This window comes from Cupressus sempervirens, chromosome 5 (assembly GCF_028749045.1).
Source record: "Cupressus sempervirens isolate cs-2001-9-10 chromosome 5, ASM2874904v1, whole genome shotgun sequence".
Taxonomy (NCBI): Eukaryota; Viridiplantae; Streptophyta; class Pinopsida; order Cupressales; family Cupressaceae; genus Cupressus; species Cupressus sempervirens.
The window spans coordinates 1,057,126,360-1,057,150,465 of record NC_143122.1 but is presented as its reverse complement, the minus strand read 5'-3'; the positions used below and the strand labels follow the sequence as shown (position 1 = coordinate 1,057,150,465).

At 37.7% G+C, this 24,106-nt stretch overlaps 2 protein-coding genes across 2 annotated transcripts; both read right to left on the bottom strand.

Annotated features, from left to right (window-relative positions):
* Positions 1 to 11,605: 11,605 nt before the first annotated feature.
* LOC149559601 (uncharacterized) lies at positions 11,606 to 12,235 on the bottom strand. Its single transcript, XM_089831530.1, has one exon. It carries the CDS (start codon positions 12,233 to 12,235, stop codon positions 11,606 to 11,608), a length of 630 nt encoding a protein of 209 aa, XP_089687656.1.
* Positions 12,236 to 12,421: 186 nt separating this feature from the next.
* Positions 12,422 to 13,021, bottom strand: LOC149559600 (uncharacterized). Its single transcript, XM_089831529.1, has one exon. The coding sequence runs from the start codon at positions 13,019 to 13,021 to the stop codon at positions 12,422 to 12,424; it is 600 nt and encodes a 199-aa protein (XP_089687655.1).
* Positions 13,022 to 24,106: the final 11,085 nt, after the last annotated feature.

Genomic DNA, 24,106 nt, shown 5'->3' with positions numbered 1-24,106 from the left:
TATTATTGGACACATTTTGGGGCACAGTTCATAAAAAATTCTTGATAAGAATTTCCATTAAAATTTCCACAAACCTTAAACAATGTGGAATTCTCTGGTGTTGCCCACCCATGGCCACACATGAAGTAGAAAAGAAAAATAAGAAAAAGGGTATAGCTATGGAAGAACATAAAGTATTTCTTCATGTCATTTGTATACACATGATCAATTTGCTGTCAAAGATGGCCTATATATTATATAAGTATGTAAGTCCTAAAAAATTGTTTGCACTTTGACTCTACATACACATGACCATAAACCAATTACAGACAAGAATCAAAACCCTAAGAACTCTTGGTCACACCAATACAGCAAGTATCCAACCTTCCTAACGCAGCCCACCAAGATTTATTTATTTTTTGTGATTTGTAGTTGGTTTTATATGAATCAGCAACTAGTTTGGCTTTAGATTTTATATTTTATATATAAATGAGTCATTTTAATGTTGAAATGTCTACAACTTTTCCCTGAATGGTGATGAGAAACTAGCCACCCCTTCTCATTTTTGTTATTGGCAAGGAATCAAGTAGGAATCAAATAATACATAGGAGTGCAAGAAATCTTGGCACAATCATCAAAATCCCCAACCCTATTAAAGAAGGGTGTTGATGGGGACACAACCCACACAGAATGGACACAACAGAAAAGGGAAAATTATATTAACTGAGAAAATAAGCTAGTACAAACAGTACAAAGAAAATAAACTTCAAAACATGCCCTAAGGGCTTACAATAGCATAAATCTGGAGATAATTTTCCCTGTCAGTACCTCCTCTCAAACTCCACTCCGAACTGCCTTTTACAATGCCAAAAATCTCTTTAAATAGACCCCGGAGGGTTAAGGACTAGGAGTACATTTTAGAAAGTGCTAGTAGGCATCCACCGACCAAATAGAAAGTTTCAGAAGCTGCATTAGAAGTCGACGCAAATCTAGAAGAATCTAAAAACGGTAACCAAACTTCCAAGAGGCATAACTTTTGAACCGTAGCTCCGATTGATGAACCGTTTACATTTTCGAAAAGCTCTCGAAGCGCTCTATAGCCCTATGGACTAGCTTCGCTCATCCCCCATTTTTTAGCCCTTTTCGAAGTCATTTAATGCCCCTAACCTAACTTTGAAGCATTCTTAGGAGGTCTCCAAAACTTGAAAAACTGCAATAACTTTTAAACCGTGGGGCCTTTTGACTTGATTCTTTTTCTGGAATGCTCTAAATTATAATTACATTCATCTAGCCAATTTACACCTCCTAGTTCACCAAAATGATGGCTCAATTACATACTCCTATTTTTTCAAGATTTATACGAACACTGATAGTGGAACTGTGAGAGTTGGAACCTTTATTTGACCCAAATGGGTATCCAAAAATGAAAACACATGAAACAGAAACTAAGTCTAAGTATATTTTTTGGGTGACACAGGATTGCCCTTATACCTCTGGATGCTCCTGCATCAGGTGTCCAGTTGTGGATGCCTTCGTCACTTTCACTATTATCAACCATATAAAATTTTGGTCGAATAAGATGAAGAAATGCCATAAATCTATTGAGCTCTAACTAAAAGGAACAAAAAAAATAGAGATGATATCAACATTGAATGCATTTTTCTCAATGTTAGAATTTATGAGCTCTCACCACAACGAGATTTTAAACATTTTTTAATGGAAATGCGAGAAATCATATACTCCTGTGACCACCCACGACTTTACAAAAAAAATCGTTTAAGCTAACATTCTTTGAGTTTTAATGACTTAAGGAAAGATATTATATTGAAGACATGTTTTTAAAGGAAATCAATAAGGAAATTTAAATCACACATAATATAGTTTCAGCCACACAGATAAATTCATAACAAATAGGTAGGGTTGTTCAAAGTAAAAGGCTTGGATTTAAAACTTGTAGTTAAAGAAAATGCTTCATCTTTTGACTCGATGTTTTTGCAGCATCTGGGGATTTCTTTATTAGGATATTGCCTTTGGTTATGGTTTCCCGTTTCCAATTGCGATACACCTCGGAGCAGTCTGTGAGACTCCCAAGTTTAACTTGAAAGCATCCACAAAATATTATATTTTCTTTTACGAGTTTTGCCAGCACACAAACTCACAAAAAGTTTCCATCTGTATCACCATGCAAACTATTTGTCTTCATATAATTAACATCACAGAATTTGTCAGCAACATTTGGAGTGTTGTGTTATTATTAGAATATTATTATTTAGTTTTTGGATACAACACCCACTGTTATGCAAAATTGATTAATATTTCAACCAAAAAAAGAGAAGACTCCAGGGAAAATCTCGACAGCGAATAAGAAAATGGAAATTAAAATGTTTAATACCATTTTAATACAAATGTTTCTTCTGACTACAGAATTAAGGAATGTGCACAGTTTTTTAAAAACAAATTAATGTTAGAGTTGCAATTGAAAACTTTTGTCTCCTGGCAGGAACTATTAAAAATCTGCAACTTATGTTATGTCCTATCAACATTTACATATGCAGTTTTGTCAGTCTGGTCTCTTTTTTTATGTCTGGACCTTGCACTCAACAGAACTTAATCTCTGATAAACTATTTACTTCACCATTCAACTTTACCAATAGACGAAGAACCCTCAACTCCCAATGACCAAGAACCTTCAACTATATTATAAAAAAAAATATTCCCACTGACCGCTAATATACAGAAACAAGGTCTCTCCTACATATAAAATTATTAGAACAACCCTGCGTATAAAATTATTAGATCTGTCCATTTCACAAGCCTTTATGATGAACCGTATGAAAGAACAAAAATAGCTCAGAAAACCATTGAAAAACCATCCACACGATTCATAAGTTGAGAAAGACCGGATATAAATATCAATATCAATTATTTCTGGAGAAAAATCTTGACGGAAAAGACGAGATGGAGACAACTGAGGCACAATAATTGTGGTATGTATATAAAAAATCATTGACAAGTGTTAGATGATTAAAGAACAGCAGATAAGATAATATACTTCCAAAGTTCCATGAACGACGGAAACGCCTATGGTGTCAACTTAAAAACAATTCGTACAAAGGAGATACTTAAAAACACTTCTTTTTTGAAAGCTCTACTTAAATGAATTGCTTTTTAGTTAACTGAATAACGAAATATAATAGAGACATCATGATCAGAGAGGCCTCGACTGACACATTAGCTTCCTCCAAAACAGGACCATCCAACTATATATGCCTCTCTAAATCAACATGAAGTTTGTAAATTTTTCCCACAACAACCCAAATATCTATGTTGTAATCAAGAGGAAAAGCTTTTCAGAATTTCCACAATTAACCAATTTCAGCAGAAAATGATACAGGCCTTCGCTCACCCCTTTTGGGACACGTCTAAGTTGTACTTTATGAAAAAAAGTTGACAGAATTGGCATTGACGTTGCACTAGTTCCATCTGTCGCTTGCTATACTCTGTAGAGCTTATATGGATTTTCCTGTGATGCCTGGACCAACTATAGTCTTATGATGTGATAGGATGCAGATGCATGCTCACACCTTTATTGCTGGGAGAGATGAAACTTCAAGCTGAACATGCCAAAATAATTCATAATAAAGTGATTGTTGTCGGTTGATTAACTCGTGGAAATTGAAAGGAATTGCTTTAGGTGTCCCTTATGTTTGCAAGTACTTTAGGTTGTCAAAAATAGTTGATACAAGTTTCAAGAGAATGTACATTTTTTAATCTAAAAGAAATATTCATTTGTTCTATGAAAATTTGACATGTTTTCATTAAAAGAGGGGTAAAAAATTTATTGAAAGCGAACGAGAGCAAAACAAAACAAGAAACAAAGAGAATTACAGAGCTTTATCCTGGTCAACAAGTTGAACCAGTCTCTGAGATAGATCAAGGAGAAGCATCGTATGATCAAAAATGTTCCAAGGTGGCCCATGCTCGGAGGCCTATTTAGCCAAACAGTCAGTCACACCATTCCACTCATGAGGAATATGCATAAAAGACATAGAATCCAAAAAAGTACATAGCTAAATGATCTATTGAATAACCAGAGCCAAATGCCAATCCACAGTCACAAAGTTCCTTTTATTCAATAAATTGACAACCACCTACGAATCAGTCTCGCGGATTATTTTTTCCCAGCCACGTTGACAACACTGTTGCACTGCAACGAAGATAGTCAGAGCTTCCATGAGGTTATTAGTATGGTAACCCTTGTAGATAGGAAAGAAAAATTGAATATCACCAGAACTGTCGCGCCCAACACCCCCAATACCAGTTAGCCCTGGATTTCCCTGAGAAGAACCATCAGTGTTGATTTTAAGAACTCCAACTGCAGGAGTCCAATGCCCCTCACGATTGACAAAATGCGAGTGCGGCCTAGTTCCACTCACTGAGCAGGTGTGGGGAGCAAAGGGAATGTCACTGTGAGGAGCAAAGGAAAAGCGTGAGTAAATACCAGCATCTATAGGATCCAAACCAACAGCAACGTCACATTTAGCTTGGAGAGTTTCATGAAGAGAATTAATAATTTTCCCCCACAGGAGCCTGAGCTCAAACTGCACATCATGAAAGATCCTCTTGTTCCTCTCAAGCCATATATGCCACAAAATAAGGGAAGGACCAATGGACCAAGCAACCTGAAGAAAAGAAGTCTTAGAAGGAGAGTGGCCCAAACGATCCCAGAATTCAGACAAAGAGAAAACCTGCCAGCATGAGCAACCCCACACACTCCACCAGAGGTGCCAAATCTGTGTGGCAAAAGGGCACTGGAAAAAAAGGTGAGAAACAGTCTCTTCACTAATGTGGCATAAAACACATATGGAAGACCCCTAGAAGCCTCGTTTACAGAGATTGTCCGAAGTAAGACACCTATTGTAAACCAGAACCCAGAGGAAAAAATTACACTTAGGCCATGAAAAACTATTCCAAACTTTCTTCCACCAAGAGACCTCCACTTCGCCAAAAAGTTGCTTTGTCAATACAAGGTACCCAGAAGAAACAGAATACTTCCCAGAAGAAGCACCTCCCCAAGCCAAAACATCAGATTCCTACAAAGAGTTGCATTCTCTAGAAGCCAAAATCTGAGATAACTCCAACCGATCCCCCAGAGAGCCATCCAGCGGCCAATCAGAAGAATTCTTTCATCTATAACCCACAGCCGTGCCCAAGTTAAAGGCTGGAAATATCAGAAGGATCAACACCAGGATAATACTTGTATGACAGGATACGGGCCCAAAGTTGAGACTGACTGGAGCACCAGTGCCAATAGAGTTTGGCAGTGAGAGCTTGACTGCACAAGATAGCAGAACAAAGGCCAAGGCCTCCTTCCTTTTTTGGCCGGCAAACAGTATCTCAATTAATAAGGTTCCATTTGGTATTTTGCAAGTTACCGCTCCAAAGAAATTGGCGAGAAAGAGCATCAAATTCCTTTAGAAAATACACCAAAGCAACCTGAACCATACTACAATATATGGGAAGGGCTTGAATCACAGATTGCAAAAGTGTCACCCTACCAGCAATAGAGAGCCACCGATGAGTCCAATGATTATCTTTTTGTCTTAGTTTGTTGAGCACGTTCTGCCAAAAAAACCTAGGTTGTCTTCCCACCACAATAGGGACCCCCAAGTAAGCCAGAGGAAGAGATTGAATCTGAAACCTCAGGATAGTAGCAATCCTCCGTTGGATAGGCTTCGGAGTGTTGAAGAAAAAAATAGAGGACTTGTGATCATTAATTTTCTGCCCAGAAGCAGCCAAATAAGTATCTAGGGTGAGCTGAAAGGCTTCAACTTCACGAATCCAAGCTCTCCCTGCAAGGGTTGTATCATCAACAAATTGGAGGTGGGATAAAGTGGGTAATCCATTCCCTCATTGCCATCCATGAATCAGATTTTGAGATACACAAAACTTGATAAGTCTACCAAGTCCCTCAGCCATAATGATAAACAAATAAGGAGAGAGCGGGTCTCCTTGGCAAAGATCTCTAGATGCTCCAAAAAGTTGTGATGGTTCACCATTAATAAGGACCGAGAAGGAAGGAGTAGTAACATAGCTTAGAACCCATCAAACCCATTCCTAATTGAAGCCAAAAGCCAGAAGAACTTTCTACAAGAAACCTCAATTGACTCTATCATAAGCCTTAGCCATATCAAGCTTAATGAACATGGCTCATTCCTGGGAAGCACTCATAGAGTGAATAGCTTCGGAAGCAATAACCACCCCATCCAAAATTTGTTTGCCTACTACAAAAACTCCTTGTTCCTCAAAGATAACCATGGGAAGGAAAACTTTAAGCCTCTCTGCAAGGAGTTTAGTAATGATTTTATAGACCACATTACAAAGAGCAATTGGCCTAAAGAAGTCCAGTTGATTAGCTTGTTCTTTCTTTGGAATAAGGACTAAGAAAGTAGCATTCAACGCCCGGAGCATTTCTTTGTTGGAGTAAGACTCTTGAACCACATCCAAAAGGTCATGATTGATAATATCCCAAATGTCCTAAAAGAATTCAACAGGGAAACTGTTAGAAGTTGTAATCTTTCCTTGGTGTATTTATAAACCAAGGTTAAAACTCCTTTCTTTATTGTTGTAATATATTAGGATATAAGCCAAGGTATCCTAATATATTTCTTTTTTGTCCTTTTTCCACTACATCTTATTTCATCATCTAGTGGAATATGTGAGGACAAATATATATTGTAATTTAGATTATTCCTCCTTAAGAGGAATCTCACACTTGGCTTCACACACTTATGAATGGTGGCATTCATAGACATGGGAGTTACATTCTAACTCCTCTCTCTCATCTCTATTTAAGAGATGACCCTCCTCTCTCATTTCACAATGAGGTTTCTTCCTCTTCTCAAATATTGTATGAGCCATTGCTATCTTGCTCTCTCTCTCTCTCTTTCTTCTTAGGCTTTTCATGCCTCATTCATAATGTCACAAGGGGTTTTCTTTGCTTTCCCCTTTCCAAATATCTTGTCTCATGGTGTTGGAGCTTGAAGCTTTCTCTCTCTTATTTTATGGTAATATCTTTTCATGCATTTACTCACTTAGATTCTTTCCTGGTATTGCTTATTTACAAATTTCTTTTTCCATTTCTAACATGGTATCAGAGCAGTTTAATCTTTGTTTTGAGTGTTTGCATGAAAGTACGATTCTTGGAGACACTTGAGAGAGATTTCACTAATTTCTTCTTTAATCTTTTTAAGATGGAAGAAATTGAATTTTTTTTTTTTGGATTTGGCTGGTTTACCGCAAAACTCGATTAACTTTTGTGTGCTCTAATTTGTGCAAGTTACTTCTTATTTTCTATTAGTTTTCATCTAACCCCCTTTAGAAGGCTTGCCGCCAAAGGGTTTTTCTATCTAGATATCAATTTTTTTTTTTACTCTTGTTTTGTCTAATCTATTTTGTTTATGGTTATCCATTTTTTATGTCTATTAATCCTGGTGTAAGCTTTAACCAGCTCCCTTTGTAATATCTTTTGGTTTATGTTCTGCGGTTAGGAGGGAAGGATGGTTTCTGTTTCACCAACATTCATTATGATTCTCAGCCAGTGCATTTGCCGTGTCATTACAAGTGTTGTAGTTATTGTTGGATGTGTAGAGAGGAAGGCATCCCAAAGGCCCCATGTTTGTAATGGAAAACTACCGAAACCCCATCCAATATAACGTTTCCAAATCCACCCCAAATTGTTTTATCACCGCCTGCACAAAACCAGCCAGCCCCACATTTGTTCATTTGCGTTGCACGTAGAAGCCATAATCGTTGCCCGAGATGGAGAAGAGGACGAGGGAGGAACTAATTTTCCATGCCTCAGCCTGCCTCTGTATACACAGTTGTGTTACCCCTGGCCTACTCGAAGTACAGAAGTTCGAAAACAAATGCAAAGAAAAAGAATTTGTAAAGCAAAAATGAAAAAAGCATTGCAAAGCAAAGTTGATTTTGATTCCATCTCAGTACACTGACCTGCTAAAATATCCAGATATTCTGCGCAATTGAGGTTAAAGAGTGAGCATCTTGATTATTCTGCGTAAATGAGTGCGTGCCTGTTACGGTATGGTGCTCGTGGTTTCATTGTTGTAAGCGTGGGGCCGATGAAGATGGCAGGCACGTTATTTGTACCAGAAAAACTCTTTGAATTAACTAATGGACGTCATTCTTTCTCTCGTTTTGCACAGGCTTTATTATTTTTGTGGTCCTGGATCGGATCAATTTGACAATCGGCTTTGAGCATGGAGAAAGAGGAAATGACAGATAATTTCAATTCAATCATTACAATTTAAGGGAATCACTTCCCTATTATAGGTGGTGTCTGGAAGGCATGAATAGGGTTTTGAGAAGACAATTTTATTAATTTAATAACTAGCCCATTGCACTCATCTTTATTATTTTCCTCCAGAAGCCATGCATTGTTATTGTTTTCAGCCTGCCCGAGCAGTCTTTTCCTGTGGCCGAAAAAGCACAATCCCATTCTCCATCGCTGCTTCTTCTTCTTGTAAAGAAATTTCATGGCGGACTCACAGTCCACAACAACCTTGCTTGTCAAATCTCTCCCATTTGCATTATAAGCATACCCATCCTGAGGACTCTTCCATTAGAGTGGCGTCTAGAGGGCCGCCCAGGGAAAGTGATTCCGTAGGGAGGCTGCCATGCAATGGCCAATCGATCATGATTTCTTGTGTCTGCGTAAGAATCCCCAAACACAAACATGCTCTAAATCGCTTTTTTGCTCTCTGCATTTCCTGCAAACTGGCGAAATCGCCATTGTTGCTGAGGAAATGTGTGCTGTGTTTTTCGAGGGAACGATCATATGGGGGCAATTAAAGGCATAGGCAGATGGTTTTGGTGAGCAAGTACAGCAGCTACCAACTAACTTGTGGTGCTGCTCCCATTCTTAATATGACCTCCTCACCACACAGAAGGATGAGGCCCAGCATTTGCCTCTCCTCTCTTTCTTCTTTCTTCTTTCACCTTTCTTGGGCAGGAGATTCCTGAACTCTTCGCAGTCACTGAGGATGAGATTCATGTGGCAGTTGAAGGCCGTGGATTTAAATTTATTCTCAATATATTATCTTCACATCCTCCTGGACATTCATCAGTTACTATGATAGTAACAGGCTTTTCTGAGCTCATCCCTTCTTGCATACATTTCACCTTGTATCTGTCCACCTTGCATGCTCATGCCTTCACATGCACTGTCGTGCCCCTTCTTTGAATATGAATGCATGCACTATAATTAATATTCCATGTGTTCAGCGATTCTTCTACTCTTTGCCAAACTTAGCTCTTTCTGATTATTTGGCAAATACAGTTTCTATATTTGCAGAAGAATTATTCCTCTAATGTTTTTTTTTGCTCATATGTCAGGATTCCTTTTTCTTTTTTTGAGCTCTAGACAGAGGCATCTTTTGCTTTTATTATTGCCTCTTGTCAACCTATTTTTGGCATGTAATCATTCTTTGTCAGACAAGTGCAATATTTTATTTTAAATCTCTCTTACTCCTTTACATGATTTTAAGTAAAAAAAGGGAGAAGTTTAAGGAGGTTTTTTCTTTTTGAGGAGTTTTTTTAGAATTAAAAATTAAAACTAATCAAAGTTTTATTTTTATTTTTAACATAAAAAGTTAAGTTTTTTTAATATCCTCATTTATAATTCCTTTTTTGAGGATTCTTGTCTTTGATGGTGGGCCCATCCTTTATACCTTCACAAAATAATTTTCATACCCATGTTTACCCTTAATGGAGTTTTATACCTGATATCTATATTTAGTTGATCTTCCTTAAATCATTTTACTTAATTGGATTATGAGTAATCTTACACATTTGCCTTCATTTTGATATTTTGATGTGCCCATAGTTGCACTTTTATGCTTTTATAGCATTGTTCTATGCCCATGTTGGCACTTTCTGATTTTATACCAATTGATCTACATGATTTATATGATATTTTTTTTGAGTTGCATAGGGAGCTTAATATTTTTTCAAGGTTAACTATGTAGGTCCCCTCAGTATAACTGATACATAGTTTCCTTATCTGGCCCATGGAGTATCCCTCCATCCTATATTGGTATGCACTCATTTTATATGGAGTTTCCATCCATTTGATCCTATCTGTTCCATTTTGATAGGATAATATTTTTATGGAGTTTCCCTCCATGTTGTTCCATTTTTGTTCCTCAATGAAGAGGATGCTATTATTAGAGTTTTCCCTCCAAATTCAGATGATTTGATACAATTTGAAGGCAATATGTTGTTATATCCTCATAATCCATTCGTTTGAGTATCCTAACAAATCATGATAATACTAATTTGATCAGCATGTCTCTCCTTTTACTTTATTTTCATATATTAATGTGATAATGATCTGCATACTTTATTGCTTAGATCATGAGTCATGCATGTTATGGATTGATCACCCATTAACTTGCAGTGGGATGATTCATTAAGTGGACTGTCTATATCCACGTGATTGATGCAATGTTGATGCACGTATCATTAGTTGGCCTTGTCTGTGGTCATTTGTGCATTAGTATAATATTCTTTTCATGAGAGCATTGATCAAGCTTTTTACTCAATTTGTCCTTGTTGACAATTTTTTGAGCATATACTTTATCTTGATATCAGGTTATCTCCATTGTTTTGTGGTAACATGTTTTACTCATTGTTTCTCTATGAGAGTTTTATTATCCTTATTCAAAAGGATTTCAAATTTGCATATATGATGGCATTCTACTTGTGGATATTTGTCTTGTTGTTCTCTTTTTTTCAGGTGACACAAGTAGAATTACATTGAATGGTCCATCAAGGAACCTTCTTGGTTTTCCCACATATGAAGAGGTGTCTATGCTTCCACTTGATCACATTCAAAGGACTCATGTACTTCTCTTGGATCTACAAATGTACCATATGGCTTGAAGACAATCAAATTACTCCATATTGAAGATTAAGTTGCAGTTTTTTGTAAAAATTATGGGTTTAATACCCTTTGATGTAGTTTCCCCAAGTAAAGATTAAAGGGGGGTGTTAGAAGTTGTAATCTTTCCTTTTAGAACTCCTTTCTTTATTGTTGTAATATATTAGGATATAAGCCAAGGTATCCTAATATATTTCTTTTTTATCCTTTTTCCACTACATCTTATTTCGTCATCTAGTGGAATATGTGAGGACAAATATATATTGTAATTTAGATTATTCCTCCTTAAGAGGAATCTCACACTTGGCTTCACACACTTATGAATGGTGGCATTCATAGACATGGGAGTTACATTCTAACTCCTCTCTCTCATCTCTATTTAAGAGATGACCCTCCTCTCTCATTTCACAATGAGGTTTCTTCCTCTTCTCAAATATTGTATGAGCCATTGCTCTCTTGCTCTCTCTCTCTTTCTTCTTAGGCTTTTCATGCCTCATTCATAATGTCACAAGGGGTTTTCTTTGCTTTCCCCTTTCCAAATATCTTGTCTCATGGTGTTGGAGCTTGAAGCTTTCTCTCTCCTATTTTATGGTAATATCTTTTCATGCATTTACTCACTTAGATTCTTTCCTGGTATTGCTTATTTACAGATTTCTTTTTCCATTTCTAACAGAAACCATCAGGCCCCGGAGCTTTTCCTTTATGCAAGCTAAAGACAACCCCTTCCAATTCTGACATACAAATTGGCCGCATAAGAGAGTCATTCATTTCCGGTGTCACAACAGAGGGAATACAAGATAAAATTGTATTCTCTGCAAGCTCGGATAAAGGTAGATCATCTGAAAAGAGAGCAGAGTAAAACCGAATAGCTTCCCTGGATATAGCTTGAGAGGAGGTCAGACGTGTCCCATCCAAAGTAACAAGAGAAGAAATGTAACTCCTATTACGTCGAGCTTGCACAGATTTATGGAAAAAAGTGGTGTTCTTGCCCCCTTCCTGAAGCCAGTCTACTTGAGCCTTCTGTTTCCAATAAATTTCTTGGCGAAGATCCCACTCAGCTAAATCAGTAGAAGCTTGGGATTCTGCAATGCGAAGAGCTTCAGACAAACCTAAATCCTGAATCTGCCTGGTAATAACATCCAAACGATCCTGAGCCCTCTTCTTCATAATATGGAGATTACCAAAACAATTTATGTTCCAATACTTCAACTTCTTTTTAACATATTGAAGTTTTTTAGAGAAGGAAAACATAGTAGTGCCATAGGCAGGGCCTCCCTGTCTCCACCAGTGAGCCATTAAGTCATGGAGAGAGGAGTCACGAAGCCACATCAGCTGAAACTTAAATGGAGGCTTCTTGGGGACAGCAACATAACTAGCGGAGAGCTTGATAGGCCAGCGGTCAGAACCTCTCCAATCAAGAATTTCAGAAGAGAGAGAGAGAGATAGAACTAGAAAGCCAAAAACAAGAAACTAGGAACCTGTCTAGGCATTCAAAGATGGCAACATTATCAATCCTTCTATTGTCCAAGCAAAGAGCCCGTTAAGAGGTTTAACATCAGAGAGATATAAAAGATCAATATTTTGTCGAAGAAGCTTAGAAGAAGGACCCAAACGAGCCAACCCACCCCTCTTCTCCTCCAAACTAAAAACAAAGTTGAAATCTCCAGCCACAATCCAAGGCGAGAAAGGATGACAACTTCTGACATACCTAATATGTTCCCAGAGCTTGAGCTTACCAGGGAGATCAATAGGAGCATATACAATAGTAACAAGAATCGGCTCGCCAATTTCAAGAGAGGAAGCAACCATTGAGAGAGCCGAGAGACAGGACACCCAATGAAGTGGCGTAACTTTCCTAGGATCCCAACACATGGCAAGACCACCAGAGCTCCCAAAAGCACCAACACACTGACATTGACCTAGAAACCAAATATTAGGAACATAAGTAAACAAGGAGTCCACTGAAAGCTTGGTCCCTTGGATACAAAGAATATCTGGAGAATGATCAATCACTAACTCGTGCATAGCTTTTTTTCTGGGGATGCTATTTAACCCCCTCACATTCCATGACAGAATAATCATTCAGTAGAGTGAGGAAAATGTTCATCCAAGGTCTTAACAACCCCAGACTCTACCAGTAAATCACCTGTAAGTTTAATTTTGTCATGATCCTTCTTATGCCCAAGTCTGAAGGGATTAGTAAAAGAGACTTTCTTAAACGGTCTTTGCATTAGGCCCAGAGCAAGAGAAGATCCCTTTCCTTGACTGGAGGCACACACATCTTTAACCAAATCTGCCAAAAGGACATCATTTTCCTGTGAAGCAAGAGAAACCACAAGGGCACTAGACTCAGGGCCAAGAGAGGTCTATGGCATCTGCTGAACAACAATATCCTGGGAACCATTAAGAATAGAACTCCTCCCTTCTAAACCAGGAACCCCACATTGATCCGCTACAGGAATGCCTTCTTCTATGGCCATATTGTCAAGAGCCTCAAAACGATTGAACCCAGAGTCCACTTGTCGGTCTAGATGCGAGCGCTTCTAACCTCGTCCCTTAGCATGGCATCAAACTAGGATAAAACCATCCATATCAAGACCAGTAGAACCGAATGGTTCTTTCTCTAAACTTGAAGTATTCAAATGAGCTTTCCCTTTAGCAGCACTATCAGACTGAATATTCCCATTTCCAATATGAACAGGTTGGCCATTCCCCTTACTATCATTGGCCATCCATGGATCAAATGACCCACCAAGTGTACCAATACCTTTGGAAGCATGAGGGCATTGGCCCTGTAAATGACCATACACATGACAGATTTGACAACGAAAGGGAATAGATTCATAGTCTAGCTGTTGGATCCAAGAAGAAGAGCCTAGTAAAATTTCCATAGAATCTGGCAAAGGATTATTTAAATCAATATCAACACAAATACGGGCATAAGAAATAACCTTTTTGTCCAGGGATTGATGCGCTATTGCAGTTGGTGTCCCAAGCATGGCAACAATCTAACGCAGGGTATCCTCACGCCAGAATTCCAAAGGAAGTTGTGGCAGGCGGACCCAAACAGGAACCCTAGATGGAAGATCCTCAGCAGAATTAAACCCCACATGCCAAGGTTTGATAAAAAAAACCAACACAATCATAAAAATAAGGACCTCCCTCAAAGACTCGATTCCGATCTAACATGCAAGAGAAACTCACCATAAAGTAGCTATTACCAGCCAGCATAATATCAAAATCACCTTCCACTTGCCATGAACGACGAATCCAGGCTTCCAAAGCCGACAGGGAAATTTGGATTCCAAGAAACTTGCAAAACAATGCATGTGACAAAAATGCATGTGATTTCTTCTATTATATTTATTATTTATCATTTTGAGTGATGTGTTTGATAGTTGATCATCTTGAAAATTATAAAATTTTCTAAAGTTTTACTCAAGCAACCTTCTATTTAAACAAAATCATGCAACCCCACATACCACTTCTTTCTTCTTTCATGACACCACTATGTTTCAATTGATTGTTTGTAGATACCAATATCCTTGTGCTTGTTATATGTTTGTAGATACCAAAATCATGCAACCCCACATACCACTCCTTTCATGACACCACAATGTTTCAATTGATCATTTGTAGATACCAATATCCTTGTGCTTGTTATATGTTTGTAGATACCAATATCCTTGTGCTTTTTTTAATAACGGTAACAGACTTATTTAGACCCTTTAATATGTTCAAATACTTAAGGTGTTATCAATGTTACATATACACATTATTTCATACAAGTTGACAAAGATCTCCAAAAATGCATATCCTAATATGATAGATTTGTCATAAAATAGAAAACTAAATAAATAATAGGATACGAAATAAATCAAGTCCAAAAACTTCAACCAGTCCTCGTGTTAGGCCTATTTCAACACAACACATTGTAAACCGTACCTATGAAACTAAGAATTGTGTGATCATTTAAGAGAGACTTATGGAGATATACGCTATAGAAGTGACCATATATTTTGTTTGAGTTGATTTATGTATCTTCCTGTAAAGCATTTCCTCAACTCTCTTCCAAATACATTCAAGGATTTTGCTGGTTATTAAAAAAATAGGTTCTTAATATATATCCATAGCTTTGCTCCGAGAAGAAAATACAAGCAATAAATCATGTGCTAATGGTGTCCACATTCTACAATCAGTTTTTAGGATTTTACTCAAAAAAAAACTTCAGTGTAAATAAATGTCAACAATAGTGTCTCTGTAACTATTAAAGATAGAAGGCACAACAACAATGCAACTATTCGAAAAAGATATATTTTGTGGCCCCAAAAGAATGGCCTTGAATTTTCACAGTGCGTGATAGGGAAAAAAACACTTGTGCATGTTTTTCGTTAGATGACTTTCCTACAATTCCTATATATCTCTTCAAAAGACGTCATGTGTAAAGTTGGGGGGCCCAAAAACACTTGACAAATGGCACATGTCATTACATACAAACTGCACATCTTCAATTTGTGAAAAATACTTTGTCATTTGTGTAGCACTTGTAGAGATGTTATATTTTTGTCATGCAAATGTTATATTGTTGTGAAAACTAGTTTGTCTCTTCAAAATGGCTTTGATGCAGGAGCATCTTGGGTTTTCTTGGTGACTACTTCAGAGTTCATGGGAGAAGGTTCAGTAGTTGCTTTGGAGGTTGCTTGGACTGGTACTCGATCGAAAAAGGATTGGTGCTCAGCATGCTTTGGGAGCTCAGCAAAGTCTTGTTTGCTTGGCATGGTTTATGGAGCTCAACATGGTCTCAAAGCTCGGCATGGTCTATGGAACTCGGCATGGCTTGGGAGCTCGGCATTGCTTGTGGTTTTACCGATGCTCGGCTTGGTTTCTCTGGTACTCGGCTTGGTCTTGGTTCCTGTTGGTGCCAAGTTGTCTTAAGCCAACCTTGGCATTTAATTTGTGTATAGGGTATTTAATTTGTGTTGTAGCCAACTTGTGGCTTAACATATATTTAATGTAAGGGGTTTATTTAATTTGTAATTGCTAGGCCGACTTGTGGCTTAGTTGGGTATAAGTAGGGGGTCTTGTGGAGTCTTTTAGACATTCATGGAGGATGTGATCATCGTGGATAAGAGGAGGAGCTTGAGGAGCGAATTTGGAGAAGAGCTAATAGCTGCAGCTTGAAAAACAAGGAGATTGCTTAGTGGGCTTGCAAGCACAAGTGGAGATCTTCCTCGGGGTTTTCTACCAAAGTGTGGATCTAGAGTAGCTAGAGTTTGATTGGAATCTTGGCGAATCTTGCAAAACTATTACTTGCTTTGGATTTGGTCGTAACCGGGAAGGCCTTACAACCTGACATATTGCATGTAATCAGTTATATTTTATGAATATTTTATTGTAATTTGGTATCAAATCTTGCATTATTGCTTCTTGTTGTTGTGTTTCCGTTGTGTGGTGTTATTGTTGGGGGCTAGGACATCTCCTTTAGAGATTCTCCTACCTTGCCCTACATCAAATGGTATCAGAGCACAGTTGTGCCTGAGCGTGTATACAGATCGTCGAAGCTGTGGCAGTTTGCAACAAGACTTGGGTTGGAGAAGTAGATCTGATTTGATCTTGATCTAGCGGTGGATTTTCTTTCTGAAGTTCTAGATCTCTTGGTTGTGAGGTGGCAGACGATGGTTCTGGCTTACAATTGTAGAGGGCTTATAGATAGATCGATGGATGCAAAGATAGAAGACTGATATTGTTGAGGCATGATCGAAGAGAGTTTTTGGAGTGCAGATCCGTGTTCCTAGACTTGTGATGTGGTTCCTGATTGTTCATGCGAGGTGGCAAGTTGCAATCTGACTTGCAAACAATTTGAGGTTGTCAGAAGAAGCGTGGGAAGGATTTGTTGCAGAGGGTTTGCGAAGATCTTGGAAGATGACTCTGAGAGGATTGGATCTTGAGATGATTGCGAATCTCCGTGATGTGGTGGAGAGACATTTTCCTAAGATGTCTGTTCGGTTTGATGCTAATTTGGCTGATTGAACTAAGAATGTGGTTGCTCAGTTTGAGACTAGTTCGTATGATTGAGATAAGGATAGGATGAGGAAGATATTCTGCAGATGTTTGTGGAGCTAGAGTCTACCGATCCGAAAGATGGTTGTTTGGCCGGTTAAGAGACTTGTTTGTGAGAGAAGATGGCATAGCAAGGTTGAGTTTGGTTTTGTTAATCAGATTGTGGAGTCTAATACAGAACTTGCAGAGCAGCTGGAGGTTATTGTTGAAGATATTCCTAACCTTGTTGATGCTGGGACAGAGATTAGTTTTCATGATCAGTTGGTTGGATCTGATATGGAAATTGCAGAGCACTCGATCATGGATGATCCGGTTGTTGTCGGTGGTGAGTTATGTATTGCAGAGCATCTTGTTGTGAGCAATGAGATTGTTGGTGTTGTGAGTTTGGCATGTCTTGATGGGGATCTTCATATTGTTGTTGATATAGAGTTTGTTGCTGCTAGTGTGAATTCATTAGTTGCTGATGTGGATGAGGGTTTGCTGATGAAGCATTATGTTCAGTTTGTTCCTAGGAGTGAGCATGCTGATTGGGTGGTTGAGACTCTAGTGTTTGACATAATGATGCAGATATGGATGATATGCAAATTGGTTTTCTCATCCCTGTTGGAGTGGAAGCCTTTGGTAAAGATGAAGTTGGTTGTTGATCTTTCTTTGGGCATAAAAATGTGGGACACACTTTTCTATTTACCTAGGGAGTCTGATGCAGTAGCATCTTGGGCTTGCTTGGTGACTACTTTGGAGTTCATGGGAGGAGGCTCGGTAGTTGTTTTGGAGGGTGCTTGGACTGGTACTCAATCGAAGGACTGGTGCTCGACATTCTTTGGAAGCTCGGCAAAGTCTTGGTTGCTTGGCATGCTCTATGGAGCTTGGCATGGTCTCAGAGCTAGGCATGGTCTATGGAACTTGGCATGGCCTCGGAGCTCAACATTGCCTATGGTTTTACTAATGCTCGGCTTGGTTTCTCTGGCACTTGGCTTGGTCTTGGTTCCTGTTGGTGCCGAGTTGTCTTGAGCCGACCTTGGTATTTAATTTGTGTATAGGGTATTTAATTTGTGTTGTAGCCGCTGTGGCTTAACATGTATTTAATGTAAGGGGTTTATTTAATTTGTAATTGTTAGGCCAACTTGTGGCTTAGTTGGGTATAAGTAAGGAGTCTTTTAGACATTCATGGAGGATGTGATTATTCATCCTCGTGGATAAAAGGGGCTTGAAGAGCGAATTTGGAGAAGAGCTAGTAGCTGTGGCCTAGAAAATAATGAAATTGCTTGGTGGGCTTGCGAGCACAAATTGAGATCTTCCTTGGGGTTTTCCACTAGAGTGTGGATCTGGACTAGCTAGGGTTTGATTGGAATGTTGAGGGATCTTGTAGAACTATTACTTGCTTTGTATTTGGCCATAACCAAGAAAGCCTTACAACCCAACACATTGCATGTAATCAGTTATATTTTATGAATATATTATTGTAATTTGGTATCAAATCTTGCATTATTGCTTCTTCTTGTTGTGTTTCTACTGCGTGGTGTTATTGCTAGGGACTAGGTCATCTCCTTTGGGGATTCTCCTGCCTTGCTCTGCGTCAAGCTTCAAGGAATATATCAGCTCCAAGTTTTCAAGTGTCTCCTAAGAAATTTTAAACTAAATGCATCCTGTCACTTCATAATATTTATTTTTGGAGAAGCACCAAATATCTTCATATAAACTTTCATGGTTCCTTGTACAAAAGGAATGCACATCCATGAGTGTTACAACAATCGCAACAAATATACAAAGAAGAGTAGATGAAATTTGCCAAGCTGTGCCCCTTTCGTTGTCACGACACAACGAGTATATGCAGTGTGCAACAAGAAGCACACATAAAAGTTGGAAGTTTCTTTTGGATTAAAAAGCTTATGTCAGATCTTCTATAGAATTTCTTAAGTCTATCTCTACCATTTAGGATAACTGGAGATTATAAGGAATTCTAGACTACAAATTGCCACTTGACAATAAAATATTTTCCAGAGATGCTGAGAACTTTCAATTTTACTCCAGGGTACCAGCCAAGAAACCACTCCTAAATAGTAGCTGCTCTTGGGCTTATGTACAAGTTTCTTGACCAAAAGGAGCCCACTCCTACCATTATCACAATCCCATCAAACGAAAGAAGAAAACAGAAGATTTTCAAAGCTTTGCATTTCTCAGTCACAACAATACCAGTACATATTTGAAGCAATATATAAGATGTGAGAAGCCTCAATTTTATTTACCAGATTAACAATGGCGGTACATAAAAAGAGAAAAGCTTAAAGAAGTTGGAGAGCTCTGGTTTTTTATTCAGCAGAGACGAGAATGAAGAGCAAAAATATATTTTTTAACCAGTGCCATTGGCGGCTGTGTGTGGTCTCTTTCTCAGAAGCTAATGATTGAAGGAATACACACAACAAAGAATGACGATTCAATACTTTCCATTACATTCTTTTTCTCATTAAAGTCTGATAATGTGTTACTGTATAGATTTATATAACTGAAATTTACAACTTCTATAACAACTAATTATCTGCAAACAAATCACTGACTCAAAATCTGGCACACTTATTCCCTAAAATTTATACGAGAACTGTTAACCTACATAGGTGTGAGGAATCCATGTCTGCTGACGGTAAAACCGTACAAGTACTTAACGCAGAGCATCTGTAGATGATGAGTAAGGCTCTTTTTTTCTCGAAGTCAGCCTAGGTTGAGCTTGAAAGATAAAAAATTACTATTAAAATTTCACAGAGGTCATTAAACTGGATTTCAAGGTACTCCTGATTAAATTAGGCATCATCAAGGAGGCTAGTAGCTCAGTGATGATCCCAAAACAAAATGAGAGCTCACATGCTCGAATCCTGACTAATCCATTATTGTTTTTCTTACAAGGCATAAAACTAACAAGGGATTTACTCCACAAATGCCATTCAAGAGCCATACAGATTTCAATTGGTTCTGTGCCTCAAAGTAAATTATTAGTATTTTTCTTTACACCATATAAGTTTTGTCCAAAAAGTCAGCCCGAAAATCTTGAAAGACAAGATGGTAATGCTTGTGAAATAATATCAGAAGATCCATTGTAGATTTGGATATTTCTGAGAAAAGGATGGTGAGAGGTTAGATCCATCCATTGTACATTTGAATATTTCTAAGAAAAAGATGGTTGAGATTAAAGGGTTAAACAGCTGAGGAAGAAAGATCGGAGGAGCTTTGGCAGTTGGATGCATTTTGAAGATTATAGGACAAATTAACTTTTCGTTGATCGCAATGTGCATTATGGGGATGAATGTAATTAGAGTAACAAACAACATTAATCGATTGTGAGGAGTTGCCAGAAGGCAGTTGACATTGTTAGTTGTTAGAGATTATTGATAAGAAATTAGTTCGATTCAGTTATGATTAATTCGTATAAACTTGCATTTCCTTTCATAAGTGAATGGAAGGAGATTTGAAGAGCCTTCCGTAAAGTGTCGGATTACCTGTGCATATCATATATATATACCATATGGGTTAGGCTGTGTAAATTATCTTCTAGAAAAGTGCCCTGATCTTGAAAGACTCGGGCAGGATTGCTTGTGCAATAGTATCAGAAGATTAATTGTACATTTGAAGGTTTTTGAGTTAAGGATAGGCAAGATTTAAGGGCTAAGCCGCTGAGAAAAGGCAGATGGGAGTTCTTTGATTAAAGATCAGATCAGATTAGTTTTGGCCATTGGATGCATTTGGAAGACATGGAACAAATTAATATACATTTTCTGTCTTCTTATTCACAATGTTATTTTAAGGATCAGCTCAGATGAGTTGTGGCCATTGGATGCATTTTGAAGGCATGGAACAAATTGATGGACATTTTATGTCGTTTATTCACAATGTTAGTTAGCTCTCAGGAGTTATTTTTGTTTAAAAAAGACGACTGTCAAGGGTAATGAACGAGAAATGGGTTTCGAGAGGAACCCCCCACCTTTTACAAGAAGAATAACACTTTAAACATGCATCAACTAGCAGCACAGGCACTGCCCTTACAAAAGACCTGAAAAATAGACTAGAGATAATACAGTCAACAAAACAACAGAAGAGGGATATGGTAGAAGACAGTTGACATTATCATAGAATTGTTCGAAGCTACTGATAGGAGATAAGTTTGGTTCAGTTATGGTCCATTGTATAAACTTCTACACTTCCTTCTACAAATGAATACACAGAAATTTGGGGAGCCTTTCATAGAAGTTTTTACATTATCATTGTTGGATGATCTGCAGATCAGCACTATATTGTTTGGCTGTTTGTAAATACATGCAAGAAAATGGTTTGATGGGATGTTTCAGCTCGATTGTAGGCAATCAAATATTAAAACCTAAGTCACAAGGTTCGAATTCGAATCGAGTATGAATGACATTGCGAAATAATTAAAATATATTTATCTCAATATTATTTTAATATAAAATCATAAATACTATTATTATAAATAACAATATTATATTTAAATATCACAAAATTCTGATAAAGTTCAGAAAGGATAAAAATTCGCTGAAATTCGAACTTCATGGATGAAATTGGGGTTTCCTGTGACTTTGATTAAAACCCATTCAAGAAGCAGCTCTTCATCCTCAAAACAGTAGAAAACTAGGAGACTTTTCATGTAGAGAACTATTAAGATTATAATTTTTCATTAAATAATGTCCACTGAGTTGTAGAGTAATGACATATCTGAGATATGTCACTTGCTCCAATTGTTCTACCCATTCAAGAGCAGCAGATTCCTCAACAGCATAGCCACTCCAAACTTCTTTTCAAGTAATGGTCTAGATGAATATAGAGAAGATATAGATGAGATGAATTCAGAAGCTTCTTCTTAAGTGAAGAGCTTTACAAGCCCTTCTGCAGAGAAAAATTTAAATTGTCTATGTCAGCTCAGTGCATGTTGCCACCTAGCAATTGAATTGTTTCATAGTTATTTGCTGCCTTCTTTCAGCCAGTCAAGAAGCCGCTAAATATCTCTCATTCCCAACTCAAATTAAAGATCCCCACAGACCTATCACAGCCATATGCACTTCAAAAACGAGAGATTTTTAAGCTCACTTGAACTTTTATTATTCACTTCTATCCTTTGCCTACAAGCTTGAAAAATCTATTTATTTCAAATCTGCGGTAAAATAAAATAAATTTTGTTTAAGACTGCACGAAATGGTTATAACACTCCTTATAATCTACAGTGCACCTGGTAAACGTTTTAATATTAGTAATCTTCGGTGCACCTGGTAAACTTTTTAATATTAGTAATGACACTGGCACATCATTTCCTCAAGTACCATATGCACATCACTTCCTCAAGTACCATATGGGCTAAGGGAGGACTGGACCTCATGACCTTCGTGCTTTACCTCAGGAAGCTCTAACATTTAAGTCTTGGAAAATCTATTTATTTCAAATCTGCGGTAAACTAAATTACAACTGTTGCACGAAATGGGTATAACACTCCTTATAATCTACAGCGCACCTGGTAAACGTTTTAATATTACTAATGACACTGGCACATCACTTCCTCAACTACCATATGGGGCTAAGGGAAGAGTGGACCTCATGACCTTCGTGCTTTACCTCAGGAAGCTCTAACATTTAAGTTTGAATGGCGTACAGTTGGAATAGAACAGAATAAAGAGTGTATTATCAATGCAATCAAGCCAACTACATTGAGAGGTAACGTGTAAAGAGCTTAAAACGCATTATGTTCAATCTTAGCATACAAACCACATATATCTTAACATAATCAGTTACCAGAAAGACACTATTTGGTCCCTGAAAAAAAGTGCATTTAAGTTTGAATGGGCGCAGTTGGAATAAGAACAGAATAAAGTGTATATAAATGCAATCAAGCCAACTACATTGAGAGGTAACGTGTAAAGAGCTTAAAGCACATCTGTGTTCAATCTTAGCATACAAACCACATATATCTGAACATAATCAGACACCAGAAAGACACTATTTAGTCCCTGGAAATAAGTGCATTTAAGTTTGAATGGAGCGCAGTTGTAATAAGACAAGAATAAGAGTGAATATCAATGCAATCAAGCCAAATACATTGAGAGGTAAGGTGTAAAGTACTTAATGCACATCTATGTTCACTCTTAGCATACAGCCCACATATATCTTAACATAATCAGGCACCAGAAAGACACTATTTGGCCCCTGAAAAAAAGAGCTAATATGACATGTTCTGTTTTCTGAAACTGCTGATAACATTTACCCTTATCACTACACACTTACATACATGTAGCACAGAGCTAATTATCAATGTTCTGCAATCGCATGACAGTACATAAAATGCTTCCAGGAAACTTCTGTGGCAAGTTGTTTGTAGTCTGTGTAGTTATTATTTCTCAGAGGTATATGTAAATTAACATGGTTTTATCTGAAGAAAGAAGTTGATGGAGGTTCTTATGTCACTCTTCTATATGACAGTGTAACATTAATACGATGCTTGTAATGATGTATCGTAAGCTGCTTCTAACTTTCTAGTGACCGTGATCATCAAGCCGCTTCTACTTGAGGCTCACGCAAATGTGAGAGAGTTGAACTACTGTTTTCTTTATGAACTTCCTGTCTTTACTCATGATGCAAGTGATATAAACTTCTGAACCGGAATTACCTAGGCCAACAAAAAATAATGCAGAGTAGAATGAATAAATACTCTGCACAAAAATGATCCCAGGAGAAACATCATTGGTGTCTACCTTCCCCTTCATTTCATCTTGAATTACAACGTTGTCGGCTAGACAAAATTTCTCGATCATTAAATACGACAACTTTTACAGCAAAAGATACTGTCCTCAAAATTATATACGTGCACAGAACCAATTTTGAATGCCAACCTGACCATTTACCACTTAAATATGTGATGAATTCATTGCATATTAATTGGAATATCCAAAATAAGCTACACATTAATCCAATATCTGCATATTCTAAGTCATTTATTTCAGGAAGAACGGACGTGTAAGCATATGTTTGCCGTAATGGAAGAACATAACATTCGTATTTGTACATTTGCAAACCAACACTGACTAAAATATTACAAATATTTCCCACTGCGACTGAAAG